The sequence below is a fragment of the Phacochoerus africanus genome, chromosome 10 (assembly GCF_016906955.1).
Source record: "Phacochoerus africanus isolate WHEZ1 chromosome 10, ROS_Pafr_v1, whole genome shotgun sequence".
NCBI lineage: Eukaryota > Metazoa > Chordata > Mammalia > Artiodactyla > Suidae > Phacochoerus > Phacochoerus africanus.
Window position 1 is genome coordinate 85,269,212 of NC_062553.1, and position 21,501 is coordinate 85,290,712.

Consider the following 21,501-nt stretch of genomic DNA (forward strand, 5'->3'; position numbering starts at 1 on the left):
TCATTCCCTACTCATTTCTGTTCCTTTCAATCCAGCCACAGTATCTTCCTGGCTGCTCCTTGAACTTTCCAGGTACATTTCCACCTCGGATCCTTGACCTTTGTTCTTCAGTCTACCTCTGAAGCATTTTTCTCAGTTACTGTGCTTTACCCCTTCATGGCCTCTGGTGTTTATACAAAATCACCTTCTCACTGAAGCCTTCTCTGCTACCACATCTAAAATTGTGATGCCTACTCCAAACTCTCTATCTCCCTTTTCTGCATTATTTTTGTCCTTAGTACTTATCACTGTCTGATATGGTATATATTTTATTTATCTCATTTATTGTTTATTTCCCTCACAAGAATTAAACTCCACAAGAGAAAGACATATATCTATTTTGTTCTTTTACCCTCAGTGCTCAGAATAGAGACTTGACATGGTAAAAATGAATGAATAAATGAAGTCAATCTTACTTTGAAGAAATTAAATCCAAAATCATCTCCTGGAAGGGAAAATAATTTGGCTGCATAAGATGCTGTACATACTGACTGGCCAATAAATAAGGAGGGAAATAAGGATGTAGAGAAGAGTATAGGATTATGAAGGAAAGATGAAGAAATTAATTTAAAAGAAAACCTTTGAAATAAATAGTCAACAAAAAGTGCTATTAGGGAAAAGAGCACTAGGAAACAAAAATCATCAAATCAGGTGACAGATGAGAAAATTCATGTTACAGCCTATAGCATCAACTTAGAAAGCCCAGTTCTCCCCTTTGCCTGCTTCAGAGATGCCTGAGCTTCTTATTAGGGCAGGAGGGTTGGCAGTCCTGCCAACACTGCTTAAACCCAGATCCTACCTTGTCTCCCCCTTTTGTTTTATGTCTGTGTGGTATTTGAATGTGGGATAGTACTACTGCTCAAAGGGGTGGTGATTTCTACACAAAGAAGGAGAATGCCTTATTTATGACCATGGCAAAACTGTATAAAGGGAGTTTATCTCCCTTTGACTGTGAACCTAACTTAGGTAGTATTTTGATGACCTGCTGCCCTTCTCAGGTTATTCTGAAGAGGCATTTGAAGTAAACTTTCGTCAGGCTTAATTAGCAAAAAGTTCGATTCCTTGCATGGCTAAGGCCCAGTCTCAAAAGATTTCCTCCCTTTATTTACCCCAAATATAAAACTGGAAATAATATAACTGGCCTTGTTTATCTTTATAGAATACTTGCAAGCACATGTTATCCTTCATGCTTTCATCAAACAGTACTACCTTCTATATTCTAGGGATCTGCCTAGGTTCTGAGTACTCAGCAATGAACCAAATAGACACAGATGCTGCCTTCTGGGGAAATAACAATAAAAAAGTTAAGCAAGCACTGTATTGTTGATCAGAGGGTGCTACATGCTATAGGAAAAAATAAGATATGGTGCAAGGACCAGGGAATGTTGGGCTGTGGCCATTTTAAACTGGATGGTCAGGAGTAGACTCACTGATCATGTGATATTTAAGCTCAACATACATGAGATAAGGGCACACGACATGAGGAGGTCTGAAAGGAACAAGAATTATAGGTAGAATGAATACTATGAATGAAGGTGGCAGGATGCTTGTTGTGTTGAAGGAGCAGCAATGAGGCCAGTGTGATTGGAACTGAGGGATTAAAGGGGAGAGTAGAAGGGGTTGAGGACAGAGATTCATGGAGCAAGGAGGACCAATCGTGTACTCCTCTGAAGGCCTTTAGACACTGGGCTACATGAGAGAGAGTTGAGAAGTCTCGAGCATAGGTGTGAACTTTGATCCATATTTTAAGAGGACCATTCTGGCTACTGGGTTGAGTAAGGCCTGAAAGGAGGCAAGGACAGAAGAATGCGGCCCGGTTATTGTGAAGATTCAGGGTAGAATGAGGATGAGCTTGATTTACGTGATATCGATGGAGAAATGAAACATGGCCAGACTTCAGGGGGAAAGGGTAGCCAAAGAACAGAATTATCATCTTCTCAGGAAAACCGAGAGAAGCAGGTGGAGGAGGATGGAAATCTTGAGATAGTTATGTCTGATATTCCTCTTAGACATACCAGTATTGATATATCTAAGCTGCTGGAGATTTGAGTCTGGAGTTCAGGTGAGGTGTCCAGGATAGAATGATGTATTCGTGAGTCATCAGATGACCTCTGGATAGTGTTAAAACCAAGAGACTGAATGAGATCCCCAAAGCATAGCGATTCTTATATTTTATACTCTTAACATTTATACTTATGTGGATTTTATCTATTGATATTTACTGTGTTAGAAATGTTGCTTTTTTGGATTATATCTGTAGACATTTATCATATTAGAAATTCAACCAAGAGATGTTGCAAACAGAGTGCACAGGCACACACATACCATTAGCTGTCCAATGATTGTGATATAGTCTCTAGACAATTCTGCTTTATGCTTATAGGAGAAAGAGAGGGAGACAGAAAAATAGCATTTTTGTTTTATTATGAAAATAAATTTGTCTTTGCTCTGTGCTAGATTCTACAAAGGATGCAAAGCCAAAAAGTTGTCAGGAACTTCTGGGAGACTCAGGATCAAACTTTGAGATCTGTGGTGGATGGAATAAGCCCACAGTTGTGAAAGTACTTTGCCAAGAAGTGTTGGTCTTAATGGATTCACACAGAGCTTTATGATCATTGTTCATACAAGACGGCTAATTTTCTAGCCCAGTGGATGGCAAATTGTTATGTTAGCTGATAGTCAAAATCATTTTGCCTCAAGAATTTTGCATATTTTATGTTTCCTCTCTTTGGCCACCATCCAAATGACACTTGCAAAATTATTTACCATCGAAGGACACTTTTAAAATGATTAATCAAGATCAGTAGCTTATGGTGTTACTATTTCTGGTACAAAAACATGTGATGTTTGATTATGCCTAAACAGAATCACACATGTAAAGTCATTACTTTGAGAGCATACATCACATAACTGTGCAGTGCTGCAAAGATCCATCATCCTAATAGCCATGAACACTCTATTTTGCTGAACCTTCTTAAGCCCAGATTCCACATCCTTTCAATCTTTGCAGTCTCTGTAGCAGTCAGCACAGTGTAAAAATGATTCTAGGGTTAATGTCAAAAACAAAAGTAAATAAAACCACCTAAGGAAATAAGAAATGGGGTTACTGGCTTCAAAAACATTCAGTCTGAACAGAAAAACATTCAGGGAACAGCTCAGGTACACTCAGGAAACAACTGAAGGAAATAGTTACTGAGTCCAACTATGAAAATATTAATTGATTTAGTAAATATTTATCTAATCTTGTCTGTTTTCCTCCCATGGATTTAAATCTTGAGAGCATTCTGAATAGCAGAGCTATAAAACACAATAAAGTTGCAAGATTAGAATATTAGGTTAAAATTGTCCTAAATAGCAGCCTTCTAGTGTGGATGGGAGATATGAATATATAACAGCCATGTCTGTATTTATTTGATGAAATAAGACAGGCCTTTTGTTAAAAAGCAGGAAATCTTCTTTGATTTCAAAGAGGCCAGGCTGCCTCTTTATAGGGAAGCAGGTTCTCAGGATAATAGCCTGCTCTCTGTGAAATATGGACTTCTTCGCTAAAAAGGTTTAATCTAAACCATTCCTATAAGTTGTAGATGATGATCTTCCTTTGGAAAGGAAGACAGCTTAGAGCTGTATACCTAGTTATTACGTGGAAGGATGTCAGGGACAAGTCATGAAAAAGGATTGGAAGAGCGGTGTGAGACGATTGGATTCGATTGGGTGGTAAATAACCATTATGCCTTCTAGAACAGAACTTTGATATGAATATAATGTTTACAAATGATCACTTTAACAGCCCTATGTAGGCTGAAAGGAGTAGAGAAAAATATGGCAAATAGGAGAAATAAAAAAAAAATAAGTATGTCCAAGCATCACTGCATATTGCTGTAGTGATTTGGGAAGTGCAATTCCAAAAAAAAGCTGTGAATTCAAAGAAGGGATCACCTCTGACTTCTGGTTGATCAGGAAAACGATTTAGAGAACATTCAATTTTAAGAGCTGTTTGTAGTGATTCGTTCTTTGTGTCAGCTAGGATCTCAATATAAGCAATATTGATAAGTTGTAAAAGCACATTTTTCCCTATCAATAATTTTCCTAAGTAATGTGATGAATGTTAGGATGGAAAAATGATGCTAAGAATACAGAAAGTAACATTTAAATCAATGTTGTAAATTATTTGTCTTCCTTCTCGAAAATGCTTAAGGGACATAAACCTTCTGTCATTAACAGTAACATTAATGGTCATGAATCTTAAAGGGGGCCAATCCCTGGAGGAAGCAGGGAAGGGGGGACATAGGACACTTGGGAAATAGCCCAAGCAGTTCTGATGCACCTTCCTGGGAAGGGCAGTCTGAGCCCTTGGAGTCTCTCTCTCTCTAAGTATTGTAGGACTCAGTCATTTTATTTTATTTTTTTTTTTATTAAAGTATAGTTGACTTACAGTGTTGTGCCATTTTCTACTATATGGCAAAGTGACCCAGTCATTCATATATATATATATATATACACACACACACACACACACATATATATGTGTGTATATATATGTATATATGTATATATATGTGTGTGTGTGTGTATGTGTATATATATATATATATATATATAATTCCTTTTCTTATATTGTTTTCCATCATGTACTATCCCAAGAGACTGGATATAGTTCCCTGTGCTGTACAGCAGGACCTCGTTGCTTATCCATTCTAAATGTGACAGTTTGCATCGACTAACCCCAAACATCCCATCCATCCCATTCCATCCTCTTCCCTCCCCCTTCCCCTTGGCAACAGACTGGTGGTTGCTTTGGAGTCCCTGGACCACACTATGCTTGCTACAACACAGAAGGATGGCTGTTTCCCTTAGAACTCCTCACCCAGGACTTTTTGGGGTTTCTGTTTGTTTTGGTTTTGCTTGCATTTATTTGTTTATGTCTGATGTAGTTGCTCTAAGAATTCACTTTTCTCCTTCAAGACCTTCTCTTTCTTTTTTCTTTTTTTCTTTTTCTTTTTTTTCTTTTTTTGGAGGGGGCTCCGTGGGGAAGGCTAGAGATAGAAGAAAGCTCATTTGAAGAAATAATTACTGAGCTATGTGTGAAAATAGGTCTTTTGTGAACCTCCTGAGGCCAGAAAAGTTTTGCTTCCTCCTGTTGGTTGTCTTTTCATGGGATGAAGCAGAGTCCCATGCTTGGTGATGGATTATCCAAGACACTGTCTCCCATCCATGGTCCCCTCTTTAGGAACATGGCAATGTCCTTTTTTGTGCCTCTTCTCTGCTTCTGTCCAGGGAAGTGTCAGTTCTGTAAAGTATCATGAGCTGAGTCTATGCATCACGGGCTAATAGATGTATGATCACTGGATCAGCTTATTTATAAATTGCTTATTCACAAATCAAACATCAGCTTAATTGTAACGTATCCTCATACTTTTTGAATGTTTCCATATATTTGTCCAGAGACAAAAATCTCCTTTTGCCTTATGAAATTAGAGGCTACAACATTTTTTATCTTTCATTTAAAGTTGCCTCTATATAAAATCTAGAAAATAATTTGATTTTTACTGATCCAAAATCAACCTGGGTGACAGAAGTACAAAGCCATTTCTCTTGTCATATGTGATTTGCTGTGGTAGGAACCTGTCTCTAGCAAATTGGGGATAGTCTTTTTTCCTCTTTCTCCTTTCTTTTCTAAGTAGTTTTAAACCGGAACTAAAATGTAGCCTATGATTATATAATATAAACTATATTATATATAAAATAAAAGTAAACCATCACAAGTTAAACCAGGTTCATGATAAAGCTGAGATTAATTTTACAAAAATGTCTTGTTTAAAATGTTTTGAAAGCATGTGCATGACCTCATGTTTTATAAACAAAAAGAATTCCATTTCTTACTTGATTATTTTTCAAATATCTTTTCTTTTCTCTTTTATTCCTTCCTAGTGTGCACTGGTATGTGAATGTACAGCTCCCGAAAGTGTGAGCAGAAAAGAGAACTTACCTTTTTTGAATGCAGGTATGTACCTCAATTTCAGAAACTTACATTAATGCCATCTGAACATAAATTTTCATTTTCTATGAAGTCAGTACTGAAGCATGGGCAGCAGCATTCTCACAGAATCATTGTGAACACCTATTAAACATTGGCGGAGTTCTGTGGTGACTCAGCGCATTAAGGATCAGGTGTTGTCACTGCTGTGACTTGGGTTGCTCCTCTGGTGTGGCTATGATCCCTGGCCCAGGAACTTCCACATTCTGTGGGTGCGACCAAAAAAAAAAAAAAGAGTAAGTATTATAAAAGCTCTTAATTAATTTGACTTTCTAATTATAGAACTCAATGTTGTTAAAACAGTACATATATAGATTCAATAGGAAAAATTCATACACACATTTGTAGATGCCTGGATGTATATCTAGATGCTGTGTTGCTTAAAGTAATAAATTTGAATTTCAACAAGGCATTAAGCAATGTGATAAATGATGACTTTGAGACATCTGGTACAGTTTCAAAATATGTGCTAATATATATAAATATGTAAATTATGGAGCTAATTTTTGAATGATAATATAAATTATGTTGCCAGTAGTGATGATAATAGCAAATAATGACTATTCCAGTGACAGGCAATATGCTAAATGCCTCATAGTCTTGTCTTACCTTGCTTTCCGATGTGTGCTATGAAGAAGATGCTAACATTATCTCCATTTTACAGATGAGGAAATTGCTCAAGGTCACTATCTAGCAAAGAGCAGGTCCAGAATTTAAATCCAGTTTTAATCCCAAGGCTTTGCACTTAATTACCAGGTCATACTATTACTAAAAAGCTGTTAATTAACAAGTTGGTGTAACAGTAGAAAAAAACCTGAATGTTTTTCTAGCTTTGCTCAACAGTGACATGGATAGCATGGTTATCAGATTAATGAGTGAGATGAAATTTCAAAGGTTCACTAAGAGGTAACCCCAAAACTATTAGCAGTTTTTCCTTGCAGGAAGCCACTAATAATCAGGGATGGAGAAAGGCAGGCAACTTTTTGACTCAAAGAACTCAAAATTTAACAAGACCAAAAAACCCATTAACTGTATTTATCAGAATGATGGGTTAAACAGAAGAGGAGCCATACTTCTCAACCTATGACTAAATGACCATATTCTTTTTTAAAAAAAATATTTGGGATGTACTATCAGGAGGAATGCACATTAAACAGTTAAGGGGCTACTCAAACAGCTAGCCCAGCCATGTACCATAAAAATACTTGATAAATTATGTGGGGGAAAAAAATCGAAAAGTGAATGGATGTGTATACATGTATAACTGAGTCACTGTTGTATAGCAGAAATTATCACAATATTGTAGATCAACTGTACTTCAATAAAACTTAAAAAAATACTTGATAAAGGAGTTCTCTTGTGGCAATGGGTTAAGGATTCAGCATTGTCACTGCAGTAGCTTGGGGTTGCTGCTGTGGCACGGTTTCAGTCCGGGGCCTGGGGAGTTCCACATGCTGCGGGTGCCACCCAAAACAAACAAACAAATTTGATAAGTTACCCATGTGGGTAAAATAACTAATGTATCCTCAAAAGGTCCTCCTCACATATATGTTTCTCACCTGGAAGTTGACCAGACCTTTAGTTCTTTATTTCACTATATCCACATAATCTGTTTAATGGACCAAATATCAATTTTGAGAAATAAAATTGAATATGAGAGATTAAACACAGTTTGAATGAATCAAATTATCATCAAGATCATCTACACTGTAATTATAAAACACTTTTAAAGGGATTCACTCATGTGAACCTTGTAATTTTTTTAATGCACACAAAAACAAATGCCCCTTTAAAATGCCGATTGGTTTAATATAATTTTCAAAGAGACAGACAAAAATGGTTCTCAGATTAAGAAAATATACTACCTAAGGAAGAGACAGAGAGAACATAGTGAAAAATAAATCCACACCTCCTAATCCTCGTGCCATAAAATCTGTGAGGCATGAGTTTGGGAAGCATACTAACTCTGCCGGATTACGAGGGTACAGCGTGTAATGTGTACATTGTAAAATGGCAAAGACAAGTGACAAGGAAATGATGGAAGCAGCTGCATTCTGCAGTTTAAAAATATCCAGTGGAGTGAAAGAGGATGGATTACCTTTTTTCCCTTTTTCTTGGAGGTGGCAGTTCTGATGGTGATCCTTAGCCCCAGTGCTTCTTAGCTCTGATGATATCCAGATGTGCACATAGAATCTGGAATATTGGCCACAGATATTTTCTATGAGTCTTCTTCTCTGAGCAAAAGATAAGACTAAATGACAATTGAATGCTATAAAACCTACTTTTTAAAAAAATGTACTTTAAAATACAACTAAGTGCTATATATGAAATGTTTCTATTCAGCATACAGAAGGGTGTTGTGCAAGAATAGAGTATGTAGCTAGAAGATGCACCTATGACTTCGGCCTGTGTGTACCTTAGTCTTTCATTCTGTTTATTTATCCATCTAAACTCAGCAGTTTTGGCATAAATCCATTACACTCCCATGTGGTATTTTTTCAAAATCTGTAGGCAAAGGGAGCTATTGACATTCTTCTCAAGTCTTTGTATTCATGTGTTATATGGAACTTGCCAGCCTTGAGTAAGTTATGGAGTTCTTACTGAGTGAGTGCAAGAGGTTGTCATACCTTATAGCTGCTCTTCACTATTCTATTTGTATCTCTAGAGGTTTAATGCATAACTCAGGAAATTCACTTATCTATTGTGAGACTAAAAAGAAAGAGCTCTTCCCCCTTAGGCCTCACCTTTTTCATGCCCTGTTTGCCTTGCAAGTTGAATGTATATACTAGGAGCCTGGGAAGGTGAGGGTAGGAAGAGAAAAAGGATGAGGAGGAAGAGAGAGGGCAGAATTTACAAAACCATAAAAAAGATATATGAGTAGCTTAACTATAGAAGAAAACACATTCTTTTCAGCTGTTGGCTTTTACATTCTCCGAAACTGGAAACACACTAGAAGACATAGTATTAGAATTGAGAAGGTCTCATTTAGTTTGGCTTTATAATTATACAGCTCAGCAAATAGAATTATTAAAATAGTCGACCTACCTGTTTAAGTGTGGCTTTATTCATTGAAACAAAATGGACACTTAAAAGGACTTGTTGTTGGAGTTCCTACTGTGGCGCAACAGGATCAGCAGCATCTTGGGAGCTCTGAGATATCGGTTCGATCCCTGGCCTGGCACAGTGAGTTAAGGATCTGGTGTTGCCACAGCTGTGGCTTAAGTTGCAGCTGTGGCTTGTTTATGATCCCAGGCCAGGGAACTCCACATGCCACGGGGAAGACCAAAAAATACTTATTGTTGGGGTGTTGCTTGGGGATGGGAGTAGGGGAGTTCATTTTGACCATAGAAAAGTGCAGACAGCCAGGTCTCTTAACTGATCACAGAGTTGGGGACTTGCCGAATCATATCACCTGAGGCACCTTGTCCACAGAAGAACAAGAACACATGTCCCCAGTGGTGTTAATATCAGAACAGTGGGCAGGCTTTTCTGAAAAATTGGTGTCACAGCCTAAATTTGCTAACTAGCAGTGTAAGCCTGACAGAGAGGTCAGCCTCTTTGCACATCAATTCTTTTAAAAGGACAAACTGACCTAGACAGTCTTCAATTTCCTTTTTGGCTCTCAGTGTCTAAAGTCTGTAGAACATGGTTTAGCTTTTTCTGTGTTTTCCTTCTTCTTAGAAATACTTCACAACAGCATTCATTTTCATCAGTTTCACATAGTCAGGTATCCCATTCTTTGTCACTTATAGCTGTCTTTCTTAAGAGCTATTTATATTGATAAGCTGGGCCACAGGTAAGGTTTTAAATTTGTTTTTCAAGACAATTTGCTCCAGATTTACTAATTCTACCAATTTTCCTTGTAAAAGTATAATGCTTCAGAAGATTTCAGCCTATGGACGTACTATTATGCCAAATCTGAGGAGCTAATGGGCCCTGTCACCAAGTTTCCTATTATCTTCACATTTTGAGTGAGTTTCCTCTTGTCAGCAAGCATTCGATCTGATGAGGCATCTTTCTTGGTTGAATTCCATACTTCTTGAGTCATGAAATTATCTTTGATTTTGTGTGTGTGTGTGTGTGTGTGTGTGTGTGTGTGTCTTTTTAGGGCTGAACCGGCAGCATGTGGAAGTTTGGCAGGCTTCCAGCCACCGGCCACAGCCACAGCCACAGCAACGTGGGATCCAAACTGTATCTGCAACCTGTACCACAGCTCACAGCAACGCCAGATCCTTAACCCACTGAGTGAGGCCAGGGATCGAACCAACATCCTCATGAATACTAGTCAGGATTGTTAACCACTGAGCCACAACGGGAACTGCCATCCTTGATATTTTTTAAAGACCACTTTCATGCTGTATATTGTGTGTGCTGTACCTCAAAGTCACCAAAGGTGTGTCTGGCAGCGATGATTTCCATAACTGTGTAAGTCAGAACCCAAGCAACAAGGTAAGGGTTTCACTGCTCTCAGTCTTCATTACAGCAATTTCCCTCCTGTTTGGCGAATTTATAAGTGTTTGTCTTCTCGCCTCACAGATGAATCACACTTTTTCTCAAAACAGTGCTGTATCTTTGGCTCTTTTTCCTTAAGTAGGGTTAAGCCATCTACTACTGTTGCTTTTCATAAGATTCCCAATTATTAGTTATTTTTTTAAAAAAGAACATTGCTTATTATTTCTGTGTCTCCAGGGCCGGAAAACAATAGGAAGTCAGTGAATATTTGTCAGATGGCAGATAATGGTGTATTTTATCATTTGAATTTATGCTTCAGATAGCAGAAAACTGCATTGTTAGTCTTTCCATGAGAAAGATGTGCAAATTTCATTATTTAGGTTTGAAATAAAAGGATATATTAATTTCTTTAGAAATTATTACTGAATTCTTATTTTTGAGTTTTTCTTCTGCCCCTTATGGCACCACAGATTTTAATTGCCTTTCACAATACATAAGACAGAACTAAATATTGGAGTAATCATCTCACTATCACCTCATCCAAAGCAGTGCATGACTCAGAATATTTTAAGGTCAGAAATATTTCCCTCCTCATTTTGAGTCCTGGGAAATTCCAGCCATAAAGAAAATCCCCCCCCCCTTTTTTTTTCATTCACTACCTTGTCATTTTTTTAGATCATTTGAGTTTATGCTGACAAAGATATCTTTGTTATATTTTCCCCATACAGTTTAAATAGATTTTGCCCTCGTACTTATATCCCTATGAGGTATAAACTATGGAACCATATTGGCTTATAACATCAGTCCTTTATCCCCTATTCTTACTCATTAGATTCCTTAGCCCTTTGCTGTTTTAGCAAATTTGATGGAGTCCGTTAACCTTGCTTTTTTTGAATTTTCATATGTTCTCACTACTGTATTTTAATATATTTAAGGTGTTTAAATAGCTTCAGTAGAAGAGTGAATTTCACTATCTAGTAATCAATGAAATCATCTCTAAGACACTTCTAAATCCTCAATTGTTTTCCTTTTGTAAGCTCATTACCTGCCCACCTTAGGTAAACTGGAACAAAAATAAATGCAAAAAGATGCTATAGTCAAAAAGTTAACGTTTTGTGGGCAAATGTGGGGAGGGCTTTCTCTCTAATTTTACCTCCTTCGTTCTGATGCCTGTGATTTTCCTTGAAGTGAGGGTTTTAATGATGTCCCCACCCTTGCATTTTTCCCCTCAATGTACACAGTCATCAGTGCCCTAACAGTTCTGCTATTGGGGGAAGTAATGATAGGACACATCTGAGTGGTAGGATTTAAACTCATTTCTGGGCACTGTGCTAAGTGCAGGAGATAAAATAAGGATGAAGAAAACAGCACAGTCATGGCTTTCACCAAGTTCACATTCAAATGGGGGACTCAGAGCAGCAAACAGACCTGAGCACAACTGGTAAGAACCATGATAGAGATGGGGATAGGGAGTAGAAAGGAAAGACACCTGTAGGGAGGGAACAGAAGCCAAGGAAGGCTTCCTGGAGGAGGAGCTAACTGAGTTGAGCTTATAGGATAGATAATTACTATAGCTAGGAAGGGGGGGGCGGGGCAGGGGGGGAAATTCCTTTAAGGTGTAGGGGGTGCCTTCAACAGAGGCAAATTAGCAAGGAACAACTTGAGTTCAATGAACTACAGGTTATTTCAAGTTGCTCAGCATGATGCATGAGCCATAGAAGGATGCTTTTCTAGATGTATCCTTTATTTTAATGACTGAATTAGATTGAAGAGAGCAAATCATTCAAATGAGAATGAATGAAGAGAATCACTTTTCTGACCACCCAAAATTGAAAATCCAAATGCTGCACACTGAGCTCATCAGCTATTACCAGTTAAAGACTAAATTCCCACAAATATTTTTGTTTTATTCTGACATCTGTCATAGTTTTTTCTTATTCTTGCTCTTGAATTGAAGATGGAAGGCCAAAAGCTTATGGGTTTGGTTAGAATAGGGAAGCAGCACTTTGTCCAACTCAACTTAGATCCTGCTTCTATTATTTTTGTGTTGCTTTAAAAAAACACAAATAATAACATAATTTTGATTTTGTAATACACCTAAAGAAAAGCGATTTAAACATTCTTGGTAATTTATTTTCTATTTTTTATTTATTTATTTATTTTTATTATTTTTTGTCTTTTTGCTATTTCTTGGGCCACACCAGTGGCATATGGAGTTTCCCAGGCTAGGGGTCGAATCGGAGCTGTAGCCTCCGGCCTACACCAGAGCCACAGCAACGCAGGATCTGAGCCGCGTCTGCAACCTGCACCACAGCTCAAGGCAACGCCAGATCGTTAACCCACTGAGCAAGGGCAGGGACCGAACCCGCAACCTCATGGTTCCTAGTCGGATTCGTTAACCACTGTGCCTCGATGGGAACTCCGGTAATTTATTTTTTAACAATTTATTTCATCTTTATTATTTTAAAAGTTCCCTCTTTGCTGTTTTCTGAACCCGTGTCACATTTTCTTACCCTCTCTTTTCTGTAGCCATGCCTAGAATAGTCTTTTAGTGATTTCTATTTAGGTCTTTTAGTTCTCATCTAATCTTAAAAAGAGCCAATCTACACTTAAGATGTATGTGTATAAATCTAAGATATTTTCAACTACAAATGAGAGAGTGTCATTATTTAACTGGATTACACAGACTTATCCTTACTAAGTAGAATGTAGCATTTGGAAAATAGGCAATACATGTACATTCAGCTGAAAAATGAAACTATTAAACAACTGCATCATTAAAAGCTATGGAATGAATAGATTCTCTACAAGAATCTACAGTACATTAAAATAATGACTTTGTAAGGAGCGAAGCCAGTAACGTCAGATTCCATTTAAATATGTGATTTCTCCCACCTCCTGAAAGCAAGAAATTACATGAAATAATCACAGATGAACTTCTCTGGAGAACTGTATTAAAGGCAACCTGGTGAAATAAATGTTTGGCATTTTGATGATTCCCTTGACCTTAAATCCAAATGTCCAAAACTCGGTTCTAATCCCTTGATGTCCCCAACACAGACACATAAAAAAGAAAATCATCCCAATGATATCTCTCTGGTTTATCTTTTCTGCCCCATCTTTTTTTGAGATGTCATCTTTTTTTTAATGCATTGTCTATGCATTGGCTTTGTTTGTTATTTTCTTGGGATCTTTACTTTGATAATTCAGAATTGGAGCACTTGGTTTTCGTAAGTGCTGAATCTCATGGAAAAGAAGGAGGTATGTTACTTTATTAAAAAGACCTGTTAGGTTGCCCAGAATAAACAATTTATGGTAGAGTCCAAAATGTCTCCACTACTTTTATCCTAGTAGACTCTGTCCTATAATATTTTTAGAAACTGTTTTGACAAAAGGAGTTTAAAAAAAAATGAAGATAATACACGCAGGGCCCTCTTTAAAAAGAGCTTATAATAATATATGTTGGATAGTTATTGTTACTGAGCTGAGCCTATTGAATGGTCAGAAATGCATCTCCTATGTGAAGAAACATATGGCATCAGTGGAGAGCCAGAGCTGAAAGTGATGGGCTCATTTACACAGCTGGAGTGTATGTGCAGAACTGTTGAAATTTTATCTCTGCTATAGGAGAGAAGCATTTATAAAATGACAAAAGCATTCATCATTTATGGCCCACTGTTAGATATGCAATGCATGAATACCATGTCTTTTATGTGAGGATGGCAAAAATATCCTGACCATGACGCCAGCAAAATTTTGAATTGAGGACATATTATTTGGTCTGTTTGTAACCAGCAAAATAAATTTCATAAGAATTAAAAGTCAGGCTTTTTTTTTTTTTTCATTTTCTAAGTAATACTCCATTATGTGGTATTTTAGTACACAGCTTCATACGTAGTGGGTGTTCAACTAGCAAGGCTGCTGGATCAAATTAGGTTCTAAAGCGGATGTGTGTATTTATATGTATACATTGTAGTTATATGTATTCCTTTATATGTATACATTGAGATTCTAATAAATACATACAATTTAGTACTAATGTTTGGAGACAGGTTAGACCCTATAACATAAAGTTAGATAGGAGACATTACTGAGAATTTTTTTGGTAGACCAAGTTGCCTGTTTTTGTTTGTTTGTTTGTTTATTGTTTGCTCCAAGCGTTTTTCTTAAAAAACCCGCAGCATTCTTACAAGGTCCTTGGGTATTGTGTACCAGGTGGTCAGAGGAGAATTCTGGAGCTCATTAATCACATTATCCTTGATTTCTACTTATGCTGTTTCAACAAGGGTTTATATTTAGAACCCATTGAAGAGCATTAAAATGCAAACAGCGAAATCAGAATTTGAAGTGCTAGTTTAGGGATAACAGAAAAAGAATATTATATTTTGCAACATAATTAAAATGCAAAATTTTTAAAAATAATTATTGTTTTATTACAGATAAGAAAAATCCAAGGATTTTTAACCATGGTTTGGGACATACAAAGATTCTGTATAATCTTGGACAAAAAAAAAAAAAAAAACAGAGGTTAAAACCAGTACATATACTACATGTAGATAACCAAAGTGACTGAATATTTCTTAGGTTACTAAGGAAAAACTTGAACATTTTGGAGACTGAGTTTTTGTCTTACTGTAAAAGGATGTGTTTATATTCCTGATCCTGTTAGCTATATTAGCATTCCTGAGATCCCATAAATGGTTTAACCTGATTTATAATTTATTTTATTCCATAGACACATTTTTTTCTTAACTCTAGAGATATGGCAAGAGAGGTTATCGTAAAATTCTTATGTCTTTGAAGCATTGTCATTTTAAAGATGAATGAAATATTATAGTTATATCATACAGATATAAGTTCCTGTATTTCAGATAAAAGAAAATGTAACTTGTAAGGGCTAATATTCAAAATATATAAAGAACTCAAACAACTTAGTAACATACACAAAAAAAAAACCCACATAAAATCTGATTAAAAATGGGCAGAGGATCTGAATAGACATTTTGCCAAAGAAGGCATACAGGTATTCAACAGGTACATGAAAATTTACTCGACAGTATTAATCACAAGGGAAATGCAAATCAAAATCGCCATGGGATATTACCTCACATCTGTTAGAATGGGTACTATAAAGAAATACAAGAAAAAGCAAGTGTTATTAGCAAGGATGTGGAAAAAAGGGGTCCTTTGTGCACTGTTGGAGAGAATATAAATTGGTGTCACCAGTATGGAGAACAATATGGAGGTTCCTCAAAAAACTAAAAATAGAACTACTGTATAATACAGCAGTTCCAGCTCTGAGTATTTATCCAAAGAATGTGAAAACACTAATTCAAAAAGGTGTATACATCCCAATGCTCATTGGAGCATTGTATTCAATAGCTAAGACATGTGAACAATCTGTGTGTTCAGTGAAAAATGAATAGGCCAAAAAATACACACACCACACACAACATTATTATGCAGCTGTAAAAAAGAATGAAATCTTGGCCATCTGTGACAATATGGATAGACCTTTAGGGATTATGCCACGTGAAATGTTTGACAGAAAAAGGCACATAACTGTATGATCTCACTTGTAGGTAAAATCTGATAAAAACAGAACAAAAAAAATGAAACAAAGGATAAAAAGAACTCATAGATACAGGGAACAGTTTGGTTATAGACAGTAGCCTGAGATGGGAAAAGGGGATGGAATTGGGTGAAATGAATGAAGAGAATCAAAATATACAAATTTTGTTATAAAATAAGTAAGTCATGGGGATGTAATATACTGCGTGGTGACTATAGTTAATAATACTCTATTGCATATTTGAAAGTTGTTAAAAGAGATTTTTAAAGGTCTCATCATAAAAGAAAATTTGTGACTATGTATATGATAGATGTTAAGAAGGTTTATTATGGTGATAATTTTGCAATATGTACAAATATTGAATCATTACATTGTATATGCAAAACTAATATAACTTTATGTCAATTATACTTCATTAAAAAGAGGAATAAAATAATAATTAGCCTTATATATGGATCTATTTTGTAATCTAAATGATGAAACTTAAAGGTCAGGTTTATGGCAAAAATATAATCCTTTTGTACATGCAAGTCTAGATTTCAAATAATGTCTCTTGGAGTTCTCTGGTGATCCAGTGTTTAAAGGATTCGATGTTGTTATTGCTGTGACATGAGTTCGATCCCTGACCTGGGAATTTCTGTATGTCATGGGCATGGCCCCCAAAAATGATTCAGTAAAAAGAAAAAAAAAAGATTGTCTCTTAATACTGGAAATATTCTCTTGTTTTCTGGCTTCTATTGGTGCTTTTAAAAAGTGAATGTCTGGCTAATTCTTATAGGGGGTAGGTAAGTGTACTGAGAGCTTTGAACTGGTCATTAAAGAATGAAATATTTGAAATTAAGTTTTCTGATGTAGTATCAATTCTGATAATGATAATATCTAGACTGGACCTCTGAGAAGGGAGGTTGCAAAATAGATGAATAGTTATTCATTTTAATGCTCAGAAATAAATATATGTATATACATATACCCAAGTAATGAATGAGATATGGTCTTATAGATCCCTAAAACATCGAAAGGCATTTTACTCTATATGTCGAGACAATTTGGGCCAAATACTAGGCTTGACAGTGTTTAAAGTTTTCATTCACTTCAATATCAAATTTTTGGTTTAATAAACTTTATTGGTAAACTGGAGACATATAGTCATATATGGTGATTGGTATTGACTGGTCAAATATTTATTGACTGGTGATTGACCTGGTATTTTGTTGTCTGTTAAGCTCTGGTGTGTTTCTCTTATATTCATTGTCCCACAGCAATGGAAATAAAATACTGCCCTGAAATATAGGGCTTGGCAGTGTGGTAGGAGTTCAGGCCTCACAAAAATGATCAAGTATTACCTTAATATCCAGCCCTATGCTTCTTTACATCTTTTACAGTCCTTGACGACATGACCTGGACACTTCTCCCGTAATCACGGCCCACACGCCTGAATATTGTTTGTTCGTAGTCTCCCTGTCTTGCTTCTGATAAAATATAGTTTCAGAAAAGTGGGTTATTGGCTTATTGGCACTAAAATATGCATAATGTTTGGATTGTAGTAAATCGTAAGCCAAGGAATTAACCTTTCTGACATTTAAGAAATAAATCCCTTATGGTAGTCAGGTCATTTAAAATGTCTAATATAACATACCAGTTGTCAGCTTCTACATAAGTGAGTAAAGTCGACTAAGAATGATTGGAAGAAATTCAGAAATATATTTTTCTGAAGTGTGTATGATATAGAAATCCATATATATTCATCACATTTATAAATACATAGGCTTTAAAAAAATCTTTAGGAACAAAAGGAAATTAGTATGTGGTAAATCAGAAATAGTAACCACATTTATGAATTGGAACTTGATTATCATTTTTTTTTTGATTTCATCAAGACTGTATGTCCCAGCAGCTACCCCCCAAAAAAAATCAGAGGTAAGAAGAAAATTCTTAGAAACTCAAATATGCCATGGATTATGTAAAAAATTTTTGATCGAGTAAATAATTAGAATGGTATATTGATTAATGATTGTGTTAATTGATCTTTATCTAATGTGCATATCTTTATAATTTAACTCAATCTTTTATTTTTCTCTCCTTTCACAGTGTTAAAGAACCCAGTATATAAATTATATAGATTTCCCACATCTGACAATAAATGGATGCGAATCCGGGAGCAGATGTCAGAGAGCATACTTTCTTTTCATATTCCTAAGGAATTGATCTCTCTTCAAATAAAAGAAGATTTGTGTAGGTAAGAGGAAATGATTTATGATTGTCTCTCCCATTATTTATTTTTTTCTATAAAACATTTTTCCTTAAAGTGGTATGATAACATAAAATTCTGGACCTTCACTGTCCAGCATGATGGCCAGTGGCCTTGTATGGCTATTAATCACTTGAAATGTGATTAGTCCCATTGGAGATGTTCTGTACGTTAAAAGCACACACCAAACTTTGAATTCCTTGCCCACAAAAACAGATTTCATAATGAAATGTTAACATTTGCCGTCTTGGAGTTACATACACTATACTATTACTTTTATGTGCCCTTTTCATTTTTTAAATGACTACTAGAAAAAAATTTTAATTACACCTGTGACTTTCATTTGTGATTTGCATTGTATTTCTCTTGTGTAACTTGGTGTCTAGCCAATAACCTGAGCTTTGACCTTGTTAATAACCCTTGTGTCTTTACTTCATTTAATTACGGTCACTAGTTCTTTAAGAAATTCTGGCTTGACTCTTCTTTTGAGTATTTATCTGTAACAAGGTTTTCAATATTTGTGGTTCTAAAAACTCTTTGAGATGATTGATAAAGTAGGCTATGTGAATGGATAGTATTGCATACAATGAAATCAAATATGTTGCTGTAATAAAATAGAATGATTTGAGAACTGATTGTTGATAATATCTCTGAGCTGTGACTAATCAATTTGTTTCTCTGCCTTATAAACCTCTAGTGACTTTAAAAATGCTGATATACTTCATTATACCACACAGACAGTTAAGGCTCTAAAACTCAGAAAATTAGCAATTATTTTTAATAGCTAAAATGTACAGCAGAGTGTGAAATGTCCAAAATGTGGATTCCTGCCTTATGTTCACATCAGGACACTGTGTTACTTAATAGCACTGTACCCCTTTGGTAGAGCCACACTCCCACCTCCAGTCCCCAATGAAGCTATATTGACTTGGCCAGTATGCTCTGTATGGATGGGTCAGGTCAAACCTGGCAGTATTGATAATACTTGTTAGAGTAGGAGTGACTGCAAAAATGCTATATATTCAAGTGAGAAAAAAAGAAAATAAATAGAATATGGATTTTAAGGGAAATCAGAAGGGAAGGTGTGGGTTATTAAAACAACAACCACCTGTACCTGGAAGAATCAAGATCGAAAAAGAGACAGAAGAGTGGGTATTTGAAAGTAGAAGAGTGGAGTTCCCTGGTGGCTCAGTGGGTTAAAGATCTGGTATTGTCATGGCAGTGGCTCAGGTTTGATCCCTGGCCTGGGAACCTCTGCGTGCTGAAGGTGTGGCCAAAAAAAAAAAAAAAAAAGAGGAGAAGAGTGAGAATAGTCAGGCCACGGAAATCAGACAACAGTCATTGACTCAAGCCAAGAGAAGATGTAACATGTTCAGGAACCTAAGCAGACTAACTTGTAACAGCTAGGTGCAAAAATGAATTAATGTTAAGCCAAATTATTTAATATTTTCCTACCTAGAGCCAGTACTAAGAGTAGGTGATGGTCAAAACAAATTCCCAGGAAGGATAAACAAGCTTATGTTAGTATAGAAGGAGTATGGAGCTTGGGTGTTTAAAGTCATGAAAGAATTATCATCCTCACTGTTGTTGTATTCAAGACTATTGTACACTAAGCACCACTCTTCCTAGAAATATGTAAATATCACTCTTTATAGGGAAAGGTTGGAGAGGGTAACCTTTCCTCTCAGGGGTTATAGAATAAGAAGGACTTAGAGAAGGTAAGCATGAGTTAGAGGTGTCAGGCTGGAGGTGTCAGGCAGAACCTAGCATCTTTATTTCAGCCAGAACCACAGAAGAGGAGTTACCAGATGAAGTAGAATTAAGAAATTAAGGTAGAGCCTTACCTTATCAAGTGCTACTGGAAAGCTACAGCTAACTTAGCCAGTCTTAACATCTAAAGATCTTAAAAAGACACAGAAACTAACTAAATATCTAAAAAGACACAGAAAATGGAAAAAGATGACCTTTTGTAAAGCACCGAAATCTGTTAACATAATACTACATTATTATACTAACATACTATTATTAGGTTAGTATTTGGGTGGTGAGGGGGATGTTGAACATCTTTGTTGATGGACCACTAATTCTATTACATCAAAAAATACAGTTGGCTAGTGAGAAAGAGAGGAGAAAGACCTCTACTGTTGTCCCATCTGTCTTTTTTCTTTTCTTTCTTTTTTTTTTTTTTTTTTTTTTTTTTTTTGTCTTTTGAGGTCTGCACCCATGGCATATGGAAGCTCCCAGGCTAGGGGTTGAATCGGAGCTTTAGCTGCTGGCCTACACCACAGCCACAGCAACACTGGATCCGAGCCACGTGTGAGACCTACACCACAGTTCACAGCAATGCTGGATCCTTAACCCACTTAGCAATGCCAGGGATCGAACCTGCATCCTCATGAATCCTAGTCGGGTTTGTTACTGCTGAGCCATGATGGGAACTCCCCATCTGTCTTTTGTCATGATTTAGAAACCCCTTAAAGGCTGGTCCACTGACCTCTGAATGTCTGGCTTTTGAGTCCTCCAGTGTTATTTTTCAACCCCTGCCTTCATTCCCGCTGATATATTGTATCCATTCATTTACTAATAGTAGATCCCAGTGGGAAAGGAGTAAGAAATAAGGAGAAAGAGTAGAGGTAGTCTTGGCTCTTAGGAGGCATAACCACTGTGTTGCCATTCATCTTGTTCTCTTGTCTTTCTCTGTATCCTTTTCCCCCCCTGTGCATTTATAATAAATAAATAAATAAATAAATAAATAAATAAATAAATAAATAAATAAAATAGCTAGCAAACACTTGGAAGGGGGTAGTAGGCAGTTTGGGTGGAGACAGAGGAACAATGCCTCCATATATTAAATATTTCATTGGTAAGGACAGACCTAAGAACTGTTATCAATACACATTGGAAATTGTTCAGAGAAGAAAATCTCATTTCAATCCCATGAAACTAAACTGTATAAGAACATGATAGGTTTTGAAAATTGGGTAGGCACTTTGATGGCCAGCCTATTCCAGGTATCTTTTGCTTTTCCAACACTTTTCCTATGTAGCTCTCTCAACATTAAGCTGTGTTTTAAAAAAATTCAACAATGACTCTTTAACATTTTATAAAGAAAAATAGAGAAAAATCCATGTTGAAGACTCAAAAAGTAAATAGGAA

The 21,501-nt window shown here is 36.3% G+C and overlaps 1 protein-coding gene across 6 annotated transcripts in view; it reads left to right on the forward strand.

Moving 5' to 3' along the window:
• Positions 1 to 21,501, forward strand: part of INPP4B (inositol polyphosphate-4-phosphatase type II B) — a 694,433-nt gene that overhangs the window by 494,952 nt on the left and 177,980 nt on the right. For all 6 annotated transcript variants that reach the window (XM_047798897.1, XM_047798899.1, XM_047798894.1 and 3 more), the window contains 2 exons: positions 5,968 to 6,040; positions 18,186 to 18,333. In XM_047798897.1, the coding sequence (XP_047654853.1) occupies positions 5,968 to 6,040; positions 18,186 to 18,333 (221 nt within the window). The remainder of the gene's footprint in view (positions 1 to 5,967; positions 6,041 to 18,185; positions 18,334 to 21,501) is intronic.